The sequence below is a fragment of the Mytilus californianus genome, unplaced genomic scaffold (assembly GCF_021869535.1).
Source record: "Mytilus californianus isolate M0D057914Y unplaced genomic scaffold, xbMytCali1.0.p SCAF_8, whole genome shotgun sequence".
Taxonomy (NCBI): Eukaryota; Metazoa; Mollusca; class Bivalvia; order Mytilida; family Mytilidae; genus Mytilus; species Mytilus californianus.
The window spans coordinates 110,403,991-110,429,665 of record NW_026262734.1 but is presented as its reverse complement, the minus strand read 5'-3'; the positions used below and the strand labels follow the sequence as shown (position 1 = coordinate 110,429,665).

At 31.7% G+C, this 25,675-nt stretch overlaps 1 protein-coding gene across 1 annotated transcript in view; it reads right to left on the bottom strand.

Moving 5' to 3' along the window:
• LOC127712974 (triadin-like) overlaps nucleotides 1-25,675 on the bottom strand; it is a 54,094-nt gene that overhangs the window by 27,472 nt on the left and 947 nt on the right. Inside the window, exons 2-8 of the mRNA XM_052219556.1 lie at nucleotides 11,389-11,550; nucleotides 9,335-9,430; nucleotides 6,798-7,328; nucleotides 5,840-5,896; nucleotides 4,450-4,597; nucleotides 3,480-3,622; nucleotides 1,499-2,840 (exon numbers count right to left, since the gene is read on the bottom strand). Coding sequence (XP_052075516.1) covers nucleotides 1,499-2,840; nucleotides 3,480-3,622; nucleotides 4,450-4,597; nucleotides 5,840-5,896; nucleotides 6,798-7,328; nucleotides 9,335-9,430; nucleotides 11,389-11,550 — 2,479 coding nt within the window. The remainder of the gene's footprint in view (nucleotides 1-1,498; nucleotides 2,841-3,479; nucleotides 3,623-4,449; nucleotides 4,598-5,839; nucleotides 5,897-6,797; nucleotides 7,329-9,334; nucleotides 9,431-11,388; nucleotides 11,551-25,675) is intronic.

The window sequence follows — 25,675 nt, the reverse complement described above, 5'->3', positions numbered from 1 at the left end:
AAAATATTTTCTATGGTCATGGTGGTAGTTAATTTTGCAGCTTTATAAACACTCACTACAGGTAAAAATTTGGTGAAACATATAAATAACATTCAGTGATGTCATAATCAAATGAAGAAAGGAGAACAGGATTGGGGGTTAAAGACAAAAAAGGAACACATCAATGGTCAACTATGACAGACATTCAATAACAGTTAGTCAACCAAATCATTCATGTCATTATCATACATGTACCTGCCAACCTCTGAAGCCTTAAAAGAGGGAGATCTCCCCCTCAGCTATGACAGCTGAGGGGGGGATTTTGTGCGATCGACATTTTCAAGTTAAATATATGACCTGTTTACGTATTCATCTACAAAACACCAATAAGAGTTAATAAACATACTTTATTTCTTCAATTCATGGATATAATCTTTCCAAGGTGGGTTTTTTTCAAGCTTTTTCAATACCTCCGACTCTCAAAACTCATAACATTCCATATTTTGATTTTGTTGTGAGTATCACACTACATGCACTAAGCATGCTTTCAAACATTGTACAGACCACCAGAAGAAATCGAAAAGTTAATTGAAAATGATGTGCAAAAAGATTCATTGCCAATGCAAGTGAACTTGGTCGTAAAAATTGAAAATCTTTCATTCAAATCTGCTTGACATTCCGATTTGCAGTTATCTATTTCTTCTTTTTTTCACTGCAGCATGGTCCAGACAAAGACCTCTATCTTGTGAGAGTTGACATAGCAGAACTGAATTTCGATTCCTTATATATATATCGAACATTAAAACTAATGAAAAAGCCAGAGTATTACGAACGCGGGTTATTCCAGGTCAAAATATCCGAAAGCGGGAGATTCTACACTCCTGTGTTGGAGCAAATCTAGACTGGCAAGCAGGAGATTTCCAGAATTTCGTCGTTTGCGGGGGAGACTCCCGCTGGAAACGGGAGGGTTGCAGGTATGCATTATAAATGGTATTCCAAAAGTATTTGTAGAGCTGCCTTTACCTTTACCAGTAAGAACCAATGGTTCAAGAGCTTCCTTGTAAGTATCAACCCTCTTTTAAGAAAATTCTGATACAAAATGCAAACTCTGACAGCTTTGTAAAATGGTATTAATCTGGAAGATATGAACTCCATATGAATGTGCTCCTTGGATGTTGCTATATAAAAATGGAAAGTTTATGATGGGAAATTGAATTCATCTTTCTTTATCAATAAGTACTCATCTTTCCTTTACCTGTCTTATGTCAAAGTTTAGGTATAAGTCATGATATGAAGCAGACTTGTCATTAACTATTCCTTTATGTAAAAACAGAGTGTGTATTTGACCAATGTTATAGCCAGGGAGTGCTAAAAACCCCAAAATAGGTCTATAAACTTATCTCAGTGTGTGACATTCGTGATAAAATTATACTATCAAGTTAATATGTTTTGGACACTAGTTGAATATTATTTGACATTCCAAATTCTTGGCTAAGTTATTCTGTAATAATAACAATACCTTTAGAATCATGTCTTTTCCTGGTATCGGATGTTAACCAGCTGGGTTTTTCTTCATTTTTATCCCCAGATGAATCAATGGATGCTCCTCGAGTAGGTTTTAGTTTGGTGTCTTGTAGCCATGATGGCTTCTCATGATCACTTCTGACACTTTCTGACCTTTGAACACTTGATTCCTTTTTAGAGGGAGTATTGCGTAGAGAGGGAACGTCAAACCGATGCTTCACATGAGAATCTTTACTTGTAGAGTCATCCATGTCTTGTTGTAATGACCTAGCTGATTTTAATTTGGGTTTTTCAAATACACCAGTTGGAGGTTTTTCTGATTCGACAGTGTCCGTTTCAGATTTTACTCGAGGGGTGCGTCTCAACATGGGCACATCAAAAGTTTTTGTTTCTGGACTTTTAGGTGGCTCTCTTCTTTTAGGTAGAGGAGTACTCCTTAAAGTAGGGATCTGAAAAGTCCCCTCTTCTTTTTCCTGACTATCTGTCTCTCTTTCTTTATGAACACTTTTAAGCTGGGGCACATTGAATTTGTTGTCAATCTCCGTGGGAGATTTTAATTCTAATTCCATTTTTGGCACATTTTTTAATTCCGGCACATCGATTTGAGGCTTTTCTTTATAGACATTTCTTAATGTCTCTGTTGGTTTAGGAACGTTCCGTAACTGAGGCTTTTCAAAATACATTCCAATGTCTATATCATCTGTACTACTCTCGCCCACATGATCCCCTAAAGTTAATTTCATATCTGATTGATCACTTATACCGTGAAGGTTTCTTAACGTCTTAGTGGGAGGATTGTCTACCTTTTTTAATTTCGGAGTTTGAAAAATATGTCTAGAATCGTCTGAAATTCTACTTTCAGAATCATCGTCTTCTCCTGTTTTACCGTGAATAAAACGTAAACTTTCTGTAGGAGCATCATCAACTTTTCGTAACTTTGGGGTTTGAAAGACATGTTTGGTATCCATATCATCATTTTGTTCTGAAGCTCTACTTTTCGTTGGTGATTTTTCCACCTGCTTAAGAGCAGGCATATCAAATGTTTTTGAATCATCACTATCTTCCCGTTCTCTAACTGGTCGTGAAACTGCTTTCAACTTTGGTTTTTCAAACTGGTGTGTAGGTTCTACGGGAGATTTCAATGCTTCCTGATCCGATGTTTTCCTAAGTTTTGGACTTGTTATATTAGATTGATTGTCTGATTCGCTAGATCCACGAGACGATGGAATTGGAAGTTTAACACCAATGTTTCTAAAATCTTTTTTTGCTTCATCTGGTGTCAGGTTACTATCTGATGGTGTAGAACCTCTAGATTTTCTCTTAGGAAATCCCATAGGCTAAAATATAAGTTTTATATCTTAAATATACATGGAAATAAAACATGTCAAAGCAGACTTAGAAAAACATAAGGCATTGAAATTATATCTACATGGATGGATGAATATAAAAACAATACTGTAGAGGGCATCATTGTTTTAATGTATCAATAATACTAATTTGATAATGATATTAGTATCATTGGGTTTGCAATTTGAAGTAGACTTTACAGTAAAAGATAACAATTTTGGAAAGATGTATCATCCTACTAGCTTAGTTCAATATCATTATCAAAATAAACTTTAAATATGGTCATATGTTGACCTATAGTTGCTTAAATCTGCATCATTTGGTCTTTGGTGGATAGTTGTCTCATTGGCAATGCTACCACATCTTTTTTTAATTTCTATATTAGGAACCAAATTATGCTAGATTCCTTTAAAAACATGAACATGCAATGAACTAATACGTAACTCTTTATAGCAAATGTCTGTACATACAGTAGATTATAATAATCTTTTTTTCTTACAACAATATTGCTCAGTACCGTTAATGATATATGAACTTCTCAAATGATGTGTGGACCATTAATCCAGTCAACCTTTATGGGTTAACAAGTATGTATATAAATAGTTAAAGGTTACATAGATAATATGTACCATTCCGATGCCAGGCAAAGCAACCATTCCTGGAAGTGGCTTTTTGGCAGGAGGAGATTGTGCATCACTATCTATGGAAGAACTGCTGTTACGTGAGAAAACATCTTCATCTGCATGACCATTCTGCATAACAGGCTTTGGCTCTGCAAAAAAGAAATTGATCTCTTTATAATAAGTTATGAAATGGATTCTGAAAATTCAGGAATTTTCGTGCATTTTTTAAAGTGATTGTTGAACTATGGACACAAATGCCAAATTGATTATTGTAAATTCAGGAAATGCTGCATACAAAGAATGTTTCAAAATAAAAGAAGAATGTGTCTGAGGACACGAATGCCCCCACTCAAGCTTGCTTTTCAAACAAAAATGGGACGGAAGGACGGAAAGACGGTAAGATGGAAGGACTGAAAGACGTACTGTCAAGGGTAACACTTAATGTCCCCTTCCCCTTGCGGTGGGGGCATAATAAAAAATGCTAGTTTTCATTTTTGCAAACCTATCCTGTTTTAATTTTCGTAGATTTCTTAATTTACAGTAGCTGCATTAATTCAATACCCAGCAAAAGCTTGTACCTCACTGCAAATTCAAGATGGCCACTAGAACAGGTTTGAGAGAAATTATTATGTGATTAAGATAAAATTAAGATAATATTCCCTGGCATAATTTTTATCTTTAAGGAAATCACAATTAACGAAAAGAAAAAACATGAAAATAATACATTGTGAACAGTTTCTGTCCTAAAAAATCATAAAATTTAAACTCTATAACAATTAACCCCGTAAATTTGTATTATAAAACGTTTTCAGATTGCATTTCTTTCATAAGTCTTGCACTATTAAATAGTATTGTGACAGCAATTTATTTCGATCTAACGAAACAAAATGGATTTTAAAATTATTTCTGTATTAAAGTTTCCAGTTCAAAATGGCTAAATAGTTTGAAGAATAACTGAACATTGTGAAATATGTACCTGTAGAATCAGAATATCGACTGTTTTCATCAGCTGCTCCCATGCTATGTATACTTGTTCTACTGGGTTTACGCCTCTTTGCTAATGATCCTTTCTTTCTAAGGACAGTTTTCTGTTTACCAATATCAACATCTAAATGAGTATTATCCTGTGAATGATAACAATTTGTAACTTAAACGTTCTCAAAAGCTAACGGCAAAGGAAAAAGTGTGCTTATTGTTTCAGAATGGATTCTTAATTTGAAGTCAAACCCAAACATTATAAATAACTATAAATATTTCTTCACAATTAACTATTTACCAATATATGAGTTGTTGTAACTGCTAACTGACTCCAAAAAATACAACACATATTGATTACAAATTGTAAATTTCTTAATAGCGACATAGCTGAATGTAACATCACTCGATTTTTATTTGCCATGAACAATTCAACAGGTACCACTTTAAGAGGAAGACTGCTTACCCTTCGTGAGATCATCCTTTGGTTTTTTTATGAGGATTTATTGTTGCTCAATCTTTAGTTTTTTGTGCTGTGTTTTGTGGAATTATGTGGTTGTGTCATTTTTCTATTGACCTTGGTGCTGAGAATTATTTTGTGATTGACCCTTTGGTATGTTCGTCTACTATTTATCTAAGATTAACAATTGATCATCAGAGATAATTGATACACCTATCACTTTATTAGTTACTGTTTAATTGACATTTAAAAAAAACACATCTCCTTTTAATCAACTAAAAAAGTGAAAGAATGGGATAAAAGAAAAATCTTTAACTTATCAACAAATCTTAAAGTAGTAATACTAAGGGTGTCAAATGTGGAGCAGGATCTGGTAACCCTTCTAGAGCACCTGAGATCACCCCAGTTTTTGGTGGGGTTTTGTGTTGTTCAATCTTTAGTTTTCTAAGTTTTGTGGACTTTCTCTTCCTTTGTTATTTTTGTTATTTTTGCCATGGCATTGTCAGTTTTTCTTTGACTTATGAGTATTTAATCATAATGTCCCCTTGGTATCTTCCGACTTCATCCATAAACATCTCACAAAAAGGTGTATAATTAGAAAATACTTCTTCCTTAAAAGTAGTAATTTACAATCTAATTGTTTCATATATACACTATGTATTTTAAATCTTTTCTGTTTCTTCTGAATTCTCAACCTCAAAGACAATACATATACAATGATATACTGTGGATATGATATTATTCTTGGGATACCAATTTTCGTGGATTTCGTGGGTACAGGTGAACCACCAAATTTAGTGTTCAACAAATAACAAATTTTCTATATCCAGGAACATGTAAGTTTTCCTTATTCCACGAAATTTGGTACCAACGAAAATAAATGAATCCACAGTACATGTGATATATGTATGTACTACATTTAGGTAAGTACCTGGACAATGGCATCTAAATCAATGCTCTCTTCTCTTTGTAAACCATTCACAACTACCTGAAAACAAGAAATTTTCCATTAATTATGCTTTTATAAAATGACATATAAAGGCAACAGTATTAAAATTATTTGATCAAATTAGAAAAAAAATCATAGTTTATAATATCCTTTTAAAATTAAAAGACAATGTACTTAGGTCAATAAAGTTTGTTTACATCATTTTTTCATCCTTCATTTCTGCAAAGTAACAGACCATCTATATGTATTTCAAGAATTTAATCCTACCACTAACATTTGTAATGGCATCCAAAGCTAATAAAATGATTGTTATTAAATTTTGCAGTTTATAAAGGGAATATACCAGTGAAATTATCTTGCCAAAAGTGTTTTTTAAATTATTAATTGGCAATTGTTTTGTGTCAAAGGCAACATCATGGAAGTAGGGTACATACTTTGTTGGATTTCAATATGGCTTATTGGGATAAGATGAACAATTAAGTCACATGACTGTTGTAAGGCAAATTTCAAACACCAAGATTGAAAGAAACAAACAAAGTCATTTATATATGTACAGTATGGGTTTTACTCATTGTTGAAAGCCGTACGGTGAACTATAGTTGTTAATTTCTGTGTCAATTGGTCTCTTGTGGAGAGTTGTCTCATTGGCAATCATACCACATCTTCTTATTTTTATATGTAAATTCAGAAATAATTTTGAGGTTTTTATTAATGCGAATAATGCCACTGGATGAGTATCCCAATAAAAAGAACTTGCATTCTGATATCTGATACATGTATTTGTATGCAGATTTTCCTGAAATTACAAGAATTAATCTGGCATTTTTGTCAATTCTTTCAAAATTGCAATTGTAAATGCACGCAACAATTTCCAAATTTACAGTAATGAAATTGAAAATAAAAAATACTTAATATTTGTAACCATAGTAACAAGATATACCTCTGTATCCTGATCCATAATATCAACCTCATTACCAGTTTCATCTGTAAGCATGACATCTACTTTCTCATTGCTATGATCAACAAAACTTGGTTCATACTTGTCACCATCGTCATCGTCTTCATCTACTTCATTCGATCCCATGGAATTTTCCTCTTCTACTTTTTCATCACTTATATCATCATCTTCATCTTCTTGGTCATCAAAATCTATCAATTTATCCTCTTCCTTGACATCGTCACGATGAGAGTCAAACTCGAAAAGTTCATCTGTCTTTTCTGTTTTTATTACTTCACTTTCTTCAAAATCAATTAGTTTGTCATTTTCTACAAACTCTTCCTTTCCATTTGACTTCTCAGTGAAAAAATCATCCGTACTAAAGACATCTGAGTCGTTTGGTTTTAACGATTCTGATGTGAAATCGGTCGGGGCATCAAATTCGGACATCCTTAACGAATCGTCCATGGAAGCTGCATTTGCGTAAGGTTTGTTAGACTTAGTAATCGCTATCAAGGTTGCATCAGAACACATCTAAAATTTGAAATAAAATATTTAATTGTAGGTTCTACTTGTATGACTTCATAAAAATTGGCAAACTCATAAAGATACAAGATTTCAAGCATGAGAATAGTAAGTCAGTTGCAAAATAACTTCTATAATTTTATAAAATGTATGATCTAAAAATGTGTGATTAAAATCAATTAATACTCATCAATGGAAATAAATATATATATATAATCGTGATTTTGGGAAAGAAAGAATATAGTGATTCAAATCAAAACACAAAATATGCATACATATGTAGGTTTTATTTATATATATATATGTAGATATAGATATCTGGATATGGAAGGTCAACATTCAAACTGTTATATGTAAGTTTTGACTGTTAACTACTGATTTTACTGTAAGCTACTGGTCAGTCTTATTTCATCAAACTCTCAAACAGAATGGAAAAAGTTCAGCATTTTTCAGATTTCTAACTATATATTCAAAAAGAGTATACTATTTATTTTTGCTATTACCCCTCAAAATAGTTCAATTCCTATATAAGCTAGTTAGCTGCGGAACTCTAATGGTCCTTATTATGTTTTCTGATTTGTGCGGACTATAGAAGATCAGCAAATTGTCAAAAAATATCATAAAGACCTAAAAGCTACGTTTCCGCAGATAATTCCGAGTCAGACAGAAGGACCATCATACAGACCATTTGATCACCCTATTTCTTAACTGAACAATCAAAATTAGATACTGTTTTATTGCAGGCCAAGTTCTCAAAGTCTTCAAAGAATCTGTATTGTTTTAAGTTTTGCTGCAAAAGATCTATAAAACATTTTCCATAATTCAATGAATCATATTTTTTTTGGTCTAATTTTCATTTAAAATATATACTTGGTTGGTACAAGGGGGTCTCATCCCCAATTCCCAAGAAATTTTAAAAATGTAAAATCCTGAATTCCTTTGAAAAAAGCGTCCATTCCCCAATCAGTATATAATTAAATCCTGAATTCTCATAGAAATAACTGACTACTCCAAAAATTATATATATATGCAAAATAGCTCAATCCTGAATTCTGCCCCTTTTTAAAAACAAAATATTTGATGACAACAAGACAGTTCTCTGAGTAAATACACTGGTAGGAATAAAAACATTCATATGAAAACAACACAAAAGTCATGTATAACTGACTAAAATCTAAAATTCTATTTCAAAGCAGATATATTTCTGTCATATCTTCTGCAAGACGTTAAATCATTCAATAGTTCATGCATAAAATGCTTACATCATTGACTAAAATAGAAATAATCAGGAATCATGTGTAACACTATAATAAATATGTCATGTAAAAAACTCTTAAAATCATGCAAAAGAAGTACAAATCCAGGTATCTTAGATAGCAGGGGTTCAAAGTTGCATTAAATTTTCCTTCAAGAAATAAGAGGTTTGCAGATTTTATTGAGTATCCCAATTAATTTATAAAAACTTCTTTGTCTTAGTGCTAGAAAGGAAAGGCCAAATTTGCACTTTTCTCACTTTAGATGAAACCCTGAGAATTTGTATGTTTTTTCCTGTTGCTAATTTTTTTCTTATTCTTTTTCATTTTTTTTGCCTTGGAATTGTCTGTTTTCTTTGACTCAAGACATTTTATTGTCATCCTGTTATCTTTTGTCTCTTTCATCGTTTTTCATTATTTCCAGTGTGTATTATACACTTTTCTTCAACTTATGATTTTTTTATTGTCTATTTGTTATCTTCTGTCACTTTTTCTATTAAATCTTTTGTATAATGTTTAGTGTTTAGTGTAAATCACTTGACCCAATTGAAGGTATACATTTTTTTTTCCAAATTAACAGTAGACACACATGAATATTTCAAAAAGTCAAAAAGTCTTCCTGATAATTTCCCCTTGTATACATGATTGCAACAAGAAAGGCCATTGGTGACCTAGTGTCATAACAATTTGATTTGTACATGGTTCTTTAAGATGGTGATCTATTTATAACAATTAAAATCAAATATACATAGATAAACAAACCTCTGGAAGATTGTCGAAATCAACGAGATCATCAATATCATCGTCATTTTCATCAGACAGACCAGTCAACAAGTCTTCAAAACTCTTCTCTATTTTCTATTATGATTATTTTAAAAAACAAAACAAAAAATGGTTAAAAGTCTGTGCCGGCTGTATATTTGTTGGATTTGCATTTTTTATTCAGTGTCCCAATGTTTTGATTTGAGGAGAAAAAAATTGTTCCAGGATTCTTTAACTTCTGTTCATTTTAGGGAAAAATGATGCATGGAAAGTTAGCCTTTTCTACACTACAGTTTGTAAATTTTGCTTTTTATTCAGATGTCTGTAAAAAGTATCCTTCATATGCCCACTCTTTTTTTATCATGTCTAATTTTGAAAATATATTTGAATGAGACAACAACTCAATAAAGACCTTCAAATGTGTTGTTTGTGTTATTGGATTGTAGTCCCATTGCCACACATGTGCACTCAACATAATTTATTTTCTAAATATTTATAAAGCTACTTTTATTGATAAAGTTTACAGTTTCCTCATAATTATGCCCAAACTAAAGAAACTTCTATTAAAAAGATTCACCTACCATGCATCAACAACCAATGTGAATGAACGAAAAAAGCAAGACCCCCCCCCTTTCGAAGCTGTAGTATATATATAAGCAAGCTTAAAAAGATCTTATATTATACAATTCTCATCTCATAATATAAGTTTCATGCTATCTAAGCATTCTGTTGTCAAAATGAGTTTCAAAATATTATATGCAAATCAAACAAAGAAATACAGGTCTATACAATTGCAAATATATACAAAGGTAAAAGTGCTTTGTTAGATTTGTAGGCAAATATACAAGTAAAACAAATATTATTATGACAATTACATGTTAAACATAAATATATAATTATATATACAACCCTTGACAATACTTCACTTGTAAAACTACTGTCCTATATTTACTTTTTAAATATTACAACAAACTGATGAAAAGTTAGAGTAAAAATCATTCTTGTGTTAACCACTCTTATTTTAGCAAGAAATTAAAGTACAAAAAGACTTGCAAAAGTAACTTTAAATATCGTTTAAAGATTATACACACGTGACGGAATAATCACTCTGAGTAATGATTTTTCTCTGTGAATGCTGGCGATTGCAAGTGATTCACTATGAAATATCATAGTATTATAATAAGTAAATGCGAGAGAATTAAATCAGAATATTATCAACAGCATTTTTTACTAGATCTCCTTGAGTATACTGTAGTCATTGAATTAAAACTGCTTAGGCTGAATTCCAAGTATACATGATAAATCAAATGTACAATTACCTACATCAAGCAGTATTAGATGATCAATTCAAATTACCAAGGTTTGCATTTTTTTTTTTATACCTCTGTAAAATTTCAATAGGAATTGATCACAAGAAAAATTGTTCACACATAAATGGTTTAGGTTGTGACATGCCTACATTCAATGGCATATTAAATTGTATTTATACACTGTGTGTAATCTTATTTCAGAAAGACACAATTGTGGAACAAAAGTATAAACATAATCTAACTGTGAACTGAATAAATTTAAAACATGTAAATTTACATCATGAAAAATGAGTTTGTTTTGTTATTTTACATCTTGAAAAATGAGTTTGTTTTGTTATTAAGTGTACAAACAACCTTGACATTTGTCCCTCTACTTTTTAAATTGATTTATAAATGTTTCAACCCATGTGAATGTGATTGAAATTTTTATGTGGAATTTTCTCTCTTTTTCCCATCTAAATTAAATTTGGGCTAAAAAGTGTTCCTGTACATTTCAGACTTTAGATTTTTGTATGTTTTTTGGTTTCAGTTGGAAATTTTATTCTTAGTATAACAACCACTTTTCATTATGTTCTGACAGCTGTCAATGACTGTCCGTAAAGTCTGTCCAGTTATAAAAACAGGAGAATTTACAAAGATATCCATGGCATTAGTAGAAATTCCAGTTCATTAATGGACATACAGGGGACAAAATGGCAAAAAAACCCACTCTTAATAAAAAACATCTCCAGTCCATAAAATTACCCTATTTTTAGTGAGTGTTGATCTTTCTTGTGCCATGTCTTCTTTCTGGAATATTTCCTCTAAGATCGGGTTATTGTCTGTCAATATATCATCTAGATCATCAGAAGTTGAACTTTGACCTGAAGTCAATAGTGGTGGTTTAGTCTTTCTTTTGGGAAAAGTCTGTAATGAAAAAAAAATGAACAATAAACATCAATCTCACAGAAACATACCACAAGGTCACATGATGTGTAAACTGAAGGTTTTTAAAGCTCCATTTGACTTTAACAGCTCAACCAAGGTGACTCAGGTACTGTCGATTCATTATTATTTGTGGAGTATCATTTTTGTAGATTTCGTTGGGATAGGTGAACCTAACCAATTTCAGTGTTCCACAAAGTATAAATTTTCTATAGGCGTGTATGCAAACTTTTGCAAAACCTTGAAATCAAATATCCATAAAAATTTGATATTCCCTCAATCCATGAAAGTTGATTAACCCACGATAATAAATGAATCACATTTTCCCAGTTACTGAGTCACGATCTTGGTGCTGATTTTTAACATTTATTCACTAACAATTTCACTTAATGATAATATCACAGTGATTAATTATCACCAGCATCCACTATTTTTTTTTAATATTTCACCTAAATATTAAATGGATTAATTTAGTCTGTACACTGTTAACTCGAATAGTTCTGCACCCTCTAGCCTATCGTTAAAGCAGCAATTGGAGATTAGCTGGAGATCGGCTTTATATAACGACTGACTTTATTCAGGTTAGTAAACTGTATGTAAAATAATGGAAGTTCCTGACAAAACTTAATCCATCACCCGTATATCCATTCAACTTCAACTCCTTGTTTTTTCATTCATCTTATTAATATTTCTCCAGATACAGCCCTGTGAAATCTACACAATAAAATTATAAAATTGTGTTTTATAAAATTTGATTAGTTAATTGCAAGTCATACAATATTCATTTGACAGATACTTAAACATTGAGACTCTCACAACAATCATGTGGTTGACTTGTAATGATCATAGCGTAACAACTAGGTCTTGTAAAAATCATGTGGCACACTTCATTTTTAGGTCACATGATTTTCAAACAACTATCACTTTTGATTTATGATACTAAGAAGAAAAAAAAAGAAAAAATCCAACGTCTGTGATCTTTCTGCTGATGTATATTAAAGATAACCAAAAAACACAAATAATAAACAGTAAACAGAAATTTGGTCACAAATCATTTTAAAAAAATCCAATAGAACTTAAAAGACTCCACATTTTGAGCTTAAATTGGGTAGGCAGGGAATCATATTTTTTAACTCCAAAAATAAGGATATTTCAAGGGAAAAATCAACAGACCACAAGTGAAAGTATATTTTCACAAATAGCTTACCACAGTTCCATTGAGAAAACAAATATAATGAACGTGTGAAATATTTGTGTGGTGAGATGTTAGTGTGCAAGATGTTACCGGTACATTAATATTGACTGAAAGAATTATACTTATACCATAATGGCATAGTATAGAATTATAGATCATCAAAGCTCATTTAATTTTGCCTTATATTTTTTACAATTATTATAGTATGCTGTTATTTTAAATAAAATAATTATTTAACAAAAGAATGAAAAAAACAAAATTATATAATATAAAATCAGATTAGATTTTTTTTTTTTTGCTTTGGCTAACACTTGTTTCATTTTTCACTGAGATTATATTCAACATGTAAATAATCTTAAAAGCCTCTATAGTCTTATTTAAGGCAATGAGTTTTCCACTAAGTACCTGAGGTTGTGGGATAGGTTCCCATCAAGTGTGTGAGATTGTGGGATAGGTCTCCATCAAGTGTGTGAGGTTGAGGAATGGGTCCCCGTCAAGTGTTCAGGTTGTGGAATAGGTCCCCGTCAAGTGTGTGAGGTTGTGGGATAGGTCCCCATCAAGTGTGAGAGGTTGTGGGATAGGTCCCCATCAAGTGTGTGAGGTTGTGGGATAGGTCCCCATCAAGTGTGAGAGGTTGTGGGATAGGTTCCCATCAAGTGTGAGAGGTTGTGGGATAGGTCCCCAACAAGTGTGAGAGGTTGTGGAATAGGTCCCCATAAGTGTGAGAGGTTGTGGGATAGGTCCCCATCAAGTGTGAGAGGTTGTGGGATAGGTCCCCATCAAGTGTGAGAGGTTGTGGGATAGGTTCCCATCAAGTGTGAGAGGTTGTGGGATAGGTCCCCATCAAGTGTGAGAGGTTGAGGAATAGGTCCCCATAAGTGTAAGAGGTTGTTGGATAGGTCCCCAACAAGTGTGATAGGTTGTGGAATAGGTCCCTATAAGTGTGAGAGGTTGTGGAATAGGTCCCCATAAGTGTGAGAGGTTGTGAAATAGGTCCCCATCAAGTGTGAGAGGTTGTGGGATAGGTCCCCATCAAGTGTGAGAGGTTTTGGGATAGGTCCCCATCAAGTGTGAGAGGTTGTGGGATAGGTCCCATCAAGTGTGAGAGGTTGTGGGATAGGTCCCCATCAAGTGTGAGAGGTTGTGGGATAGGTCCCCATCAAGTGTGTGAGGTTGTGGGATAGGTCCCCATCAAGTGTGTGAGGTTGTGGGATAGGTCCCCATCAAGAGTGTGAGGTTGTGGAATAGGTTCCCATAAGTGTGAGAGGTTTTGGGATAGGTCCCTATCAAGTGTGTGAGGTTGTGGGATAGGTCCCCATCAAGTGTGTGAGGTTGTGGGATAGGTCCCCATCAAGTGTGAGAGGCTGTGGAATAGTTTCCCATAAGTGTGTGAGGTTGTGGGATAGGTCCCCATCAAGTGTGAGAGGTTGTGGAATAGGTTCCCATCAAGTGTGAGAGGTTGTGGGATAGGTTCCCATCAAGTGTGTGAGGTTGTGGGATAGGTCCCCATCAAGTGTGAGAGGTTGAAGGATAGGTCCCCAGCATGTGAGTGTCAAACCAAATTACGATTTGGGGTTTTCTGCTTCTTGCTGGAAGTAAAATGCATTTAGGAATAAGAACAAGGACTTAGGTCTGTGTCTGTTTGATTTTATCTGTGTAGAACCACATGTCTTCCATTGGACTGAAGTTCACCTTATACTTATTTTGAAGAAAAATAATCCAAGAAGGAAAGAAATTAAATCAGCTAAATATCTGATTACATTAACCCTCACAGTTTTACAGAAACAAGAATCTGTCCATAGTACAGGGATGCCCCACTCGAACTATCATTTTCTATGTTCAGTGGATTGTGAAATTGGGGTAAAAACTCTAATATGGCAATAAAATTACAAAGATCATATCATAGGGAACATGTGTACTAAGTTTCAAGTTGATTGGACTTCAACTTCATCAAAAACTACCTTGACCAAAAACTTTAACCTGAAGCGAGACAGACGGACGAACGGATGGACGGACAGACTGACGGACAGACGCACAGTCCGAAAAACATAATGCCCCTCTACTATCGTAGGTGATATATCTGAAGTAAAATCATTACAAACTTAATTCTAATTTCTTTAAAAAAATATAACAAGATAACAACATGTATTTAAGATAACCCAACTTTTACCTCAATTTGGAATCTGACCATTCCCATATTATTTGTTAATTTTTTTCCTTAAAACTTTCTTTGAGATAGAAAATTTTAATGTGTATCAGATTAATGATAAAAATGATCATATTTTATTATGTTACATATTTAAGACAGTTTGTACAAATTATTGACATGTTTGTAAAAAGCCTGAGGAAAAAACTAAACTTTTAACTAGTTTTATTTTATCACATTGACTTTGCTATTTTACTACAATAATAACACAATTACAACTTAAAAAGTTACTTAGGAGTCCAATTCTATTCAAAATACAAGGTCATTATATTACAATGGAAAGGGAAGTAATCCTGTAATACACCATTCATTGTTGGGATTTCAGTAAAATAATGACACTCGTTTTTATCTTTTTTCTGTATCTTGTCCTGCAGACTCAAAATCCTGATCTACAGATGTGTTTGATGGTATAATTGATTATTGGTATTTAATGCCACTTTCGTCACTCCTTGCTTTATTGTGGCTGCCAGGTTATGTTGTTGGGAGGATGTGACAGAGAATCACCGACCTTTGATTTAAAAGAAATTCTTATCAATTATTATTGCAGTCTACTACGAAGTAAGACCTCTGAAGAGTTTGAAAATTCGTTATTACTAACGTTAACACATTACATGTAAATTAAGAAATATGTGTGTGCATTTATAATGACAATTTTTAAACAAGGAATAAATATATGTGCTATAAATTATTATGATTTGAGGAATTTGCAGCCTTCAAAAATTTAAAATGCAAATTGTTTTTTATTGTAAAACCTATCCTATCCCAATTTCGCATATAAAAAAACATAAAAACAATTCAGTAAATATCCTGTTTTTGTTTTAAAGATATAAAAATGGGGCACAATGTGGAATATGTATAAAAAAAATATCTATTTATATGTAACCTCAGGACAGATACAAGACTCAGATTTGTTTTTTATGAATAAATTAGATGTTGAGGTTTACATTAATGAAACAGCAACCCAGCAACAACACAAATATTCATAGACATCTAAAGAGCAATCTGTTTGCATCTTTGCATTATGCAGTATATTTAGAGGTTCTATAACATTATAAAACTGAAGGAGATAACGAAAACTTTGACACTTGAATATTTCATTTGTAAATAAAATCTATGGTGTGTCTGGTGTATATCATTAGAAAAGATATTAAAAATTACCAAAAATGTCATATTGGAAGCGTTAGTAGCTTTTTGACCACAACATACATAATCTTGTATGAACTACGTATGCACAAAAAAACTGATGGAAACATTTAATTTCTAAATTCTAGTATCTTTCCTACTCTCAAAATAAATAACCCAGTTTTAAAATGTTTCACATGTGAATATCCTTATCAATAACTTAATTGTATTAAAGATTAAAAATTGTTACACATTTCCTTTAAATCTGTAGATCATGTACATGTAGGTAGTTTGTCAACTGTATAAAACTGAAATGACAACAAACAGATGTATGGTTCCTGTATGTATTTACTTATTCAGTGCTCCTAAGATCCAATGAAGCATTTATATTTGTCAACTGTGATGTTATATTCAAAACAGCTGATTCTTAACAATTTTCATAATTAAAGTGCATTCCTCAAATAAATGGCCGATACACTTCACATCTTTAAAGATCTTATGAAATACGGTGCATTGATCCATTTTCAAAATTGTGTACAAAATAATACATTTACAAGAGTAATGCAAAACTAAAGCAAATTATCAGGTGCAAACGTACCCTCTAGATAGATGGGAAGGCTTAGTCTAGTTAGTCATCATTGTCTTTATGGATTCAAACTGATTTTAGAAGGTAGTCTATCAACTTAAATTTTTGTAGATTTTGTTGAACTTGATTATGATCAAACCAAAATTTTATTTGAACAACATACAAATTTTCTAGACTTGTATGCTAAATTTGTAAAAACCATGCATACAAGTATTCACAAAAAATATATACAAATAAATAGGGAATGTGTCCATAGGACACAGATGATGCCCCTGCTTGCATATAATGTTATAAAAGGACATAACACAAGAACGGTAAAAGTGACACTACCCAAATTCGTACTTGATCTGAGTTTGGTGGTACATTGTAATAAGCATAAGTTTCATAACATTTGGTTGAGGTAAACTTAAATTAGACAACAGAAATAAAAAATCAACAATTTTTCCATTTGTAAAGGGGCATACCTCTAAAACGGTAAAAGTGAACCCACCAAAATTCAAACTTGATCTGTGTTTTGTCCAAGGTAATAAGCATTGTGTATGAGATTCATAACATTTGGTTGAGGCAAACTAAAGTTATAGAAAACAAAAACGAAAAATTCAGCAATTTTTCCATTTGTAAAGGGACATAATATAGAAATAAGAAGATGTGGTATGAGTGCCAATGAGACAACACTCCATCCAAGTCACAATGTGTAAAAAGTTAACAATTATAGGTTAAAGTACGGCCTTCAACACAGAGCCTTGGCTCACACGAAACAGCAAGCTATAACTCTAGAAAGATAAAAGTGATGACACCCAAATTATAATTTGATCTGTGTTTTGTGGTAATAAGCATTGTGTATTAGTTTCATAACATTTGGTTAAGGCAAACTAAAGTTAGATAAAGGAAACCAATTACGGGACGTACGCATGTACGGACGGACATACAGACGGACAAGGGTAAAACTTAATGCCCCCTCCGCTACGGCAGGGGCAAAAAAAAACCAAAATAACAAAAATACCGAACTCCAAGGGAAATTCAAAATGGAAAGTCCTTTATAAAATAGCAAAATCAAACGCTCAGTTCACATCAAACATATAGAAAACAACTGTCATATTCCTGACTTGGTACCGGCATTTCCTAATGTAGAAAATTGTGGATTAAACCTGGTTTTATAGCTAGCTTAACCTCTCACTTGTATGACAGTCGCATACAATTCCATTATATTGACAACAATGTGTGAGCAAAACAAACAGACATAATAGGTAAAAATGTCAAATTACAATTACAATAAATGAATCCACGCTGACCATGTTTTGTGTAAATTACAGAAACAAAAACACTTTCAGTTGTAAAATACAATAGGAAGGAATCTGTGAGACACTCACTGATGTGCCTATCATATTTTACAAATACAGTTTTTTTTTTCTTCTAAAAGAACACAATCTGGTCTCCTTAAGATGCCTACTTGGAACAGTGACAGACCAAATGACATATTGACTAGACATAATTTGTGGTAAAGTGTTAAACTTGTCAGGTGGTCAGGTAAGTAATTAAACGACCCATTAACTGTACATTATCAACTATTACAAGATTACACACCTCCATGTTGGTGATCAGCCTGATTGATTTTAGATTATTATCTCCCATTTATAGATAACATGACTAAGTGCACAATGTATGTACTCCCGTTAAATAATATGAATTAAAGGGTCAACTAAACAGCAACCCTACAACACCATAAAACATTAACACAAAAAAAACAAATCTACTAATGAACAATTTCTAGCTAATTGCTAAATGAATTAGGAATGTAAAAGCGAAAGATCTCTCAGGTCCGGAAAATGACAGTTGTTTTCCATTCATTTGATGTGTTAGAGCTTTTGTTTTTGCCATTTGATAAAGGACTTTCCGTTTTGAATTTTCCTTGGAGTTCGGTATTTTTGTTATTTTACTTTTTTTTAAAAAAGAAACTCAGGCTCTCTGCACATTAAACTGAAATAAAATTCAATTCAAATCTATTCTATCTTAAGTTCACCAACATTTCAAATCCTTAGAGACAAAGGTGTACACTTGTTTTTTTTTTGTCAGAGGAAATTGCATAAAATCATTTGTGCTCAAACATTGTAACACAATCAAAAGTCATGAACATCAAACATCTATTTCTTTGAAATTATTAGGTGTTAAGCAAAAGATATTAAGTAATGAATAAAAATAAGGTCACTTGTTTTCATACACTAGAATAATTTAACATGCAGAATTACAGATAGTTCATGTCAAAATGGCACTATATGTAACCCCTTATTATCCAAAATGCTTGATTGAAAACTGGAATAAAAAATTTTCCTCAAGTATCTTTACAGTTTTAAACTAAGACTTGCATAAATTCATACAAAAATCACATCTTTACAATTCTACCCTTTTTTTCACTTTGTCAATTAAGTCTTTTCTTTGTTGTCTGACCATCTGCAATAAACCTTATTAGCTTTTTGTGTCTGTTAAAAGATTTCATATCTTCACACACACATATATATAATGATATTTTATTCAAAACTTCTCATATAAAGTTCTGTGGCATAAAAAAGTTATCAAATGTATAATATATACCAATAATTTTTCTGTTGTAAATAGTTAAGGGTCAATGATCTAATTTAAGATCTATCTTGTAAATAATTTCAAAGGACAGAGATAAATTTTGTTCTTTTAACATGTTTTACAGTTCTTTATTGAACTTTAATCTTTTCTTTTTACAAATAAAAACCCCACTTGAAAACTATACTTCAATATTTGTAAATCTAATCTTAACAAATATAAAACAATATGTGTTACAAAGCTCTGAGACTTACAGTTGAACGTTCAAACTTATAGTCACAATAAGATTTAGGTGAGATCAAAATGAAATACAAAATGTAGAATTGTGGCTCTGCTTGTAATCAAAACTAAAACATTCCCTTTTTGCACATTGAACACTTTTAAAGCAATTCAATTATAAACATACTTCCCAATTTTTGCACCTTAACCTAAAATATGAATTTCAGTTTTCAAAGAATAAGTGCAAAATGTACAGTGAAATCCAATAAAACTTCTTTTCTAATCTGTATACAACATAAAAAATTAACGACTATGGCTCCTTCTTATTTCAAATTTTTCTGAGTATAAAATCTAATTCCATACTATTTCAACTGTACATTAAAATTTTTACTGTCATGACCTTCTAATCATTTCCCACCATAAAACATGGTATACAAAAATTATATGTCATTAAAGTTGACTACATACATTTTTTCCAATATTTATCTAAGTAATATATTCAAATTTAAATTTACATTAAAAATTACGATTAAAACTACACAAATGGAATAATTACCTCTATGGATGATTATACACTAAACTTTCTTAGGTACATTACATACCCCAACACAAAATAATCTATTTGATCAATACTGAGTAATCTATTTGAAAAATAACGTTATTTACCTTGAAAGACAGGATGACATCACAACCAATTTAAAACTAACAGGACAATAGGGAAATCCTTATCGCAGCTTCTGATTAAGTTTTAAATCTCATTTGAAATTTGTGAAAATATTGAAAGATATAACGCTAGCTGGTTATCAATAAATATACAGTTCAGAACATGAGCAGAAAGTTTAAATATAGATCAGACTTATTAAAAATTTAAATGCATGTACTTGTATATATATATTACCTTGAATTATTATTAATCAATATCATAATACCTTATAAGGGTATGTAACGGTAACTTCCAATGGAGTCTTCAAGTGCACAAAAAAGACGATAATCGTTATTTTAAACTAGCTAAAACAGAAACTTAATTGGTTTTCAAATACATATTTTCCTGATTTTCTTAAGCGCTAATACCAAAACTTCCCTTTAAACATGTTAAAACTGTATAAACCTTTGAAATTTCCACACTATATCATTAAAAAATTCCACAACATCATTTTTAGTTAAATTTACATAATTGTTATACCTTTTTCACATCTCTGCTACCATTAAAATTGAATAAACACAATTAAGCAGCCATTCAAATTTAAATTTTCAGAATCTTACCTATCGTCCCACGATACCTATCCTTACACCATATGATATATACAAACATCTGATTATTAAAAGTAAAAATCAGGATCAAATTAATCTGCTATCATATATATGTACACCTGTCAATTATCTAGGTTAAAATTATTGTGTACTCAATTGAAACACAGCTGAAAAATGTCAATTATTTTATTAATGCTGTAATGATAGGTAATAGCTATACCTTTAATTGCAGGTACAACTCAACTATAATGTTTGTTTGTCTCGTCAAAGGTTCCCACAAGTTTGTCTGTCCTTTTAAAAAATCCTTGTCAGAAAACTTCTTTCAATTTAAAACAATGACGTTTTTTTACCATTCAGCCAAATTGTATGGAAGACAAATGGAAATGGTGATTAAAAATCCTCCATGAATTTATCTTGACTTTAGAAATTTAAATAGATACAATTTCCATGATTAGGATTACTCTACACTATAAATTAGTTTGTCACAAACAACTAGAGTAAAAGTAAATACAGAGCAACTTTTTCAAGTAATTAATATTTTTTACTTTTATAACCAAAAAATTGAAAGGCACCTATATATATAATGAATGGTATGGATGAGCCACTACTTTATAAGGCAGCAATTTCAAGGTTGAATATATATATATATATATATGTTTGGGCTTGTATTATATTTGCCTTCGGGTTTATATGATCCGTTCATCCTATTTTGACTCTTTCAAAATTCAAGAGTCTATCCTAAATTGAGGTAAATTATATATGGCCTTCCAAATACTGTTTCGATTCCTAACATCACTAAAGAGACATTAATTGTCGAAATCCGGATATGGTGTACAAATTTTTGCACCTCATGTTTGCGGTATACCATCTTTTCCGCAAGTTTATTGTTTTCTGTTTGGTAATAATTTGATAATAAGATCTGTTTTGTTACATCTTGTGATCCGTTTATTTGGCAATCGCCAATGGCAGTCAGCAGGGTTTAAGAACATCAGTTGTTCGACCTGCTAGTCAAATGCGTTTTGTTAAATATACTTTTTCACTCATTTGGTCTTTTGGAAAATGTTGTTTGTGCTGTATTTAGACCCCTCTACCAAGAAATTTGTTTTGCATGCACACGTATAAAAATTGCGGTTTTTATCCAACGCAATCATAGGTTTGAACGTTGTTTTCAATTAAGACTTGTATATATATATTATATATGTCAAACGAGAGAAATTTAGTTGAAATGTATGATATGGTTGTGGATTATATCATAAGTATCCAAAACTGAACAGATATTGGTACTTCTCATAGATGTGATAAAACCACAGCTATAAATGCATCAGATATCTGTCAATCTATTCAGGTGTCAGACCACCAATTCAAATTCCTGATCTATTCATCCAAATTTTGCAATTTTCACAGCTTTCTAAATAACTTACCTCAAGTTAAACTTCATAGAAACCAGGTAGGTATATCCTGAATTGTACATGTATCACCTTTCCACATGCCAATTTTCAACCAATGTTTAAAGTTTTGTAGCGAAATATTACCGTTCGGATGTAAAGTTCTTCTAAAAATAACCCCTGGTTTTTGGAAATCTTTACATAAATAAGTATAGTATGCAAACTCATGGACAAGTAAATTTTGGCTCAAAATGGTCAACATATATTTGACCTCAAAAGCACTATTTTTTTGTCAGTGAATAGCTACTTTTACATATGTTCTAAATTGAATTGGGTGAATTGGTGGTCTGACACCTAAATCTCTCTATGAAATAACATAATCACAAAAGCTATAGGTCTTTTTTTGGCAAAACAAATACATGATAGGATATATCTTTTTCAATATTCAAAAATATGAAAAGAGTGGGAAACTGAATGTCTAAGCTACTCACGTAATAACCAAAGGATTGAAATACACCCCCCCCCCCCCCCCCCCCCCCCCCCAGGCTGTCTCGATCCCTACACTTTATTAGCTTCAATCAAATGATAATATCCAGTTTAAGCTTTATATAAGTACTTATCTTAAAACTTTCTGTGATTCCTGAGTATTAACAGTTTAAACTGCTCACAGTGCTTCTAACATAATGAAAATTGAAATTTCAAATTGACAAAAAAAAATATTCTGTTGGTGGCCCAAGAAACAATATGCCTCTTACAAACAAGACTGCACACACTGAAATGTCTCCCCTGCTTTACTGATCATTGATTTTATGTTGATAGTCCTAAATATAAAGCTTTACTACAAGTATCACATAAACTTAACATGATCCAAGAAAATGAGGCCAAGGTCAGATAAACTAAACCGGAAATACATACGAATACGAATATACGAATATACGAATTCTAAGAAAAAAACTTAACCATGAAAATTTAACATTGACCAATGAACCATGAAAATGAGGTCAAGGCCAAATAAAACCTGCCAGACAGTTGACATGTACATCATAAAATATTTCAATACACCAAATATAGTTGACCTATTGCATATAGTATTAGAAAAAAAGACCAAAACACAAAAACTTAACTTTAACCAATGAACCATGAAAATGAGGTCAAGGTCAGACGAAACCTGCCAGTTGGACATGTGCACCTTACAATCATTCCATACACCAAATATAGTAGACCTATTGCTTATAGTATCTGATATATGGACTTAACCACAAAAACTTAACCTTGTTCACTGAACCATGAAATGAGGTCGAGGTCAGATGAAAACTGTCTGACAGGCATGAGGACCTTTCAAGGTACGCACATACTAAATATAGCTATCCTGTTACTCATAATAAGAGAGAAATTAACATTACAAAAAATCTTAACTTTTTTTTCAAGTACCATGAAAATGAGGTCAAGGACATATGACAGACAGAAACTTCATAATATAAGGCATCTATATACAAAGAATGAAGCATCAAGGTCTTTCACCTTCTAAAATATAAAGCTTTTAAATAGTTAGAAAACGCCGCTGCCGCCTCCAGATCACTATCCATATGTTGAGCTTTCTGCGACAGAACTCGCAGGCTCGACAATAAAATCAGATATATATATATCTTTTTTTTGGCTAATTGCAAATTATGTTCAATGGTCATAAAAAATTAAAATCCTAAATGTTATCACTGTGTTATCTTAATGTTAATATCCAGTAGAAAACATTTTAATGCTATTAACTATAAAATATAAATTGTTCAAGGACATGAAATTAAATATACAACATTTTACTGAGAATTATGTTAGGTAATAAATTTCATTTCACAATACAAGTTACATTTTTAAATAATAAAGTAATTTATACTTTATCAAGATATTCATGTTTTTAAATTACATAAAATATGTATGCAGATGTAACATCTGTTGTTTAATATGCATAAATTAAAATATTGGTACAAATATACTTATATTTAGGGGCCAAATTAAGCCTTAGCTTTACCAACTTTCCCTTTTTATCAATTAATTCTTAGGTAGAATGGTAGAGTCTGTCACATTGTCTCCCAATTCTTGACATTGACAAAGAGTTGTCTCTGATTTGTATGATTAGAAGGTTCTCACTTAAAAAATCAAAGATATCATGGATATGATTGTTGTAATCATAGAAACCTGTCTGAACTCATAATTTTTCTGAACTGGTTAGTCCAAAGATCATTTGCACCATATTCATATCAGCTGTGTCCAAGTTATCTTGCACATTCAGGACTCTCTCCTTGGTTACAGTTACTATACTGGGTCAAAGATATTTTTTTAAATATTTTATATCAATATTTGAATTGACACGGCAAAATGAGTATTTTGTTTGTCAAATCCCCTAAAATACAATGTATTCAGATCAAATAGGATAGGAGATGCACATTACATCTCGTAAAAAATTAATGTTTCATTGAAATTGGGTCATTGCTTCTGGACAAGTTGCCAATACAAAGTTCTGCAAGATGTCTACCTTTTTTTTCCGATATATATAAAATGCTTTGAAAATTGAAACCAAAGAAAACGATTTGGTTAAAAATAAAATTGTACTAAGTAGATACTTCAAATTCTGTGAGAGTTTAATTGAAATACAATCTCTCTCTTGATAAGGAATTACATAATAATATAAAGTGTGGATGAAGGAGGTAAAAAATCTAAAACTAATTCACTACCCTTATACAGCCACTGTTAGTCAAGCTGTCGGGGATAAATATCATGCAATTGATCAACCATTCAAACAGTACTACAAGAATGTGTTATTCTCTACAATCTTGTTAAAGTTGATGACAGGATCATAATTGGTAGTATACAAACATAACAATCATGCAAAACCCTAAAAATACTAGTTATGCAGTATTTAACTGTACACTACTGAAATTTTACTGTAGTTATTTTGTACCAACATTAAGCTTTATCAAACCAAGCTTATATGACTTAAAATATTTATTGGTAAATTGATATAATCATTACAAATTATAGTCATTTGATAAGGTGTCAAACATTTCGTACTGATTATCCCTATAAATATTTTTCTGCATGCAATGAATTCAAAATATTTTAAACATAGCTAATTTTCAAACATAAGAAACTTAAAATCATTAAAAAGACATTATACAACAATTTAATAATTCATTTTTCACTGAAAGAAATTTAAATATTACCATTTGACTTTAGTAAAATATAGTAAGACCCTATATATAATTTCCATGTTTTAAATTTCAAATCATTTATCAAGAATAAAATTCTGCTGACAGTTAAATAACAGTAAATTAGGTGAGAGACCAAGTTTGTTGAAATGTTATCAATTGACTAAATTCCCCGATTATTTGATCTTATTATTCCCCTTCAATAACTGTTCATATTATCTGTATTCAGACAATTGTCAAATGTTTTGTTATCATTTCAATTCTAAACATTTTAAATCAGGTTATATTCCTTACTACCGAATTCTTATTTTGTGTTTTCTTAAGCTTGTGTTTGTACATATTGTATGTACTATTGTAATGTTGATAAAT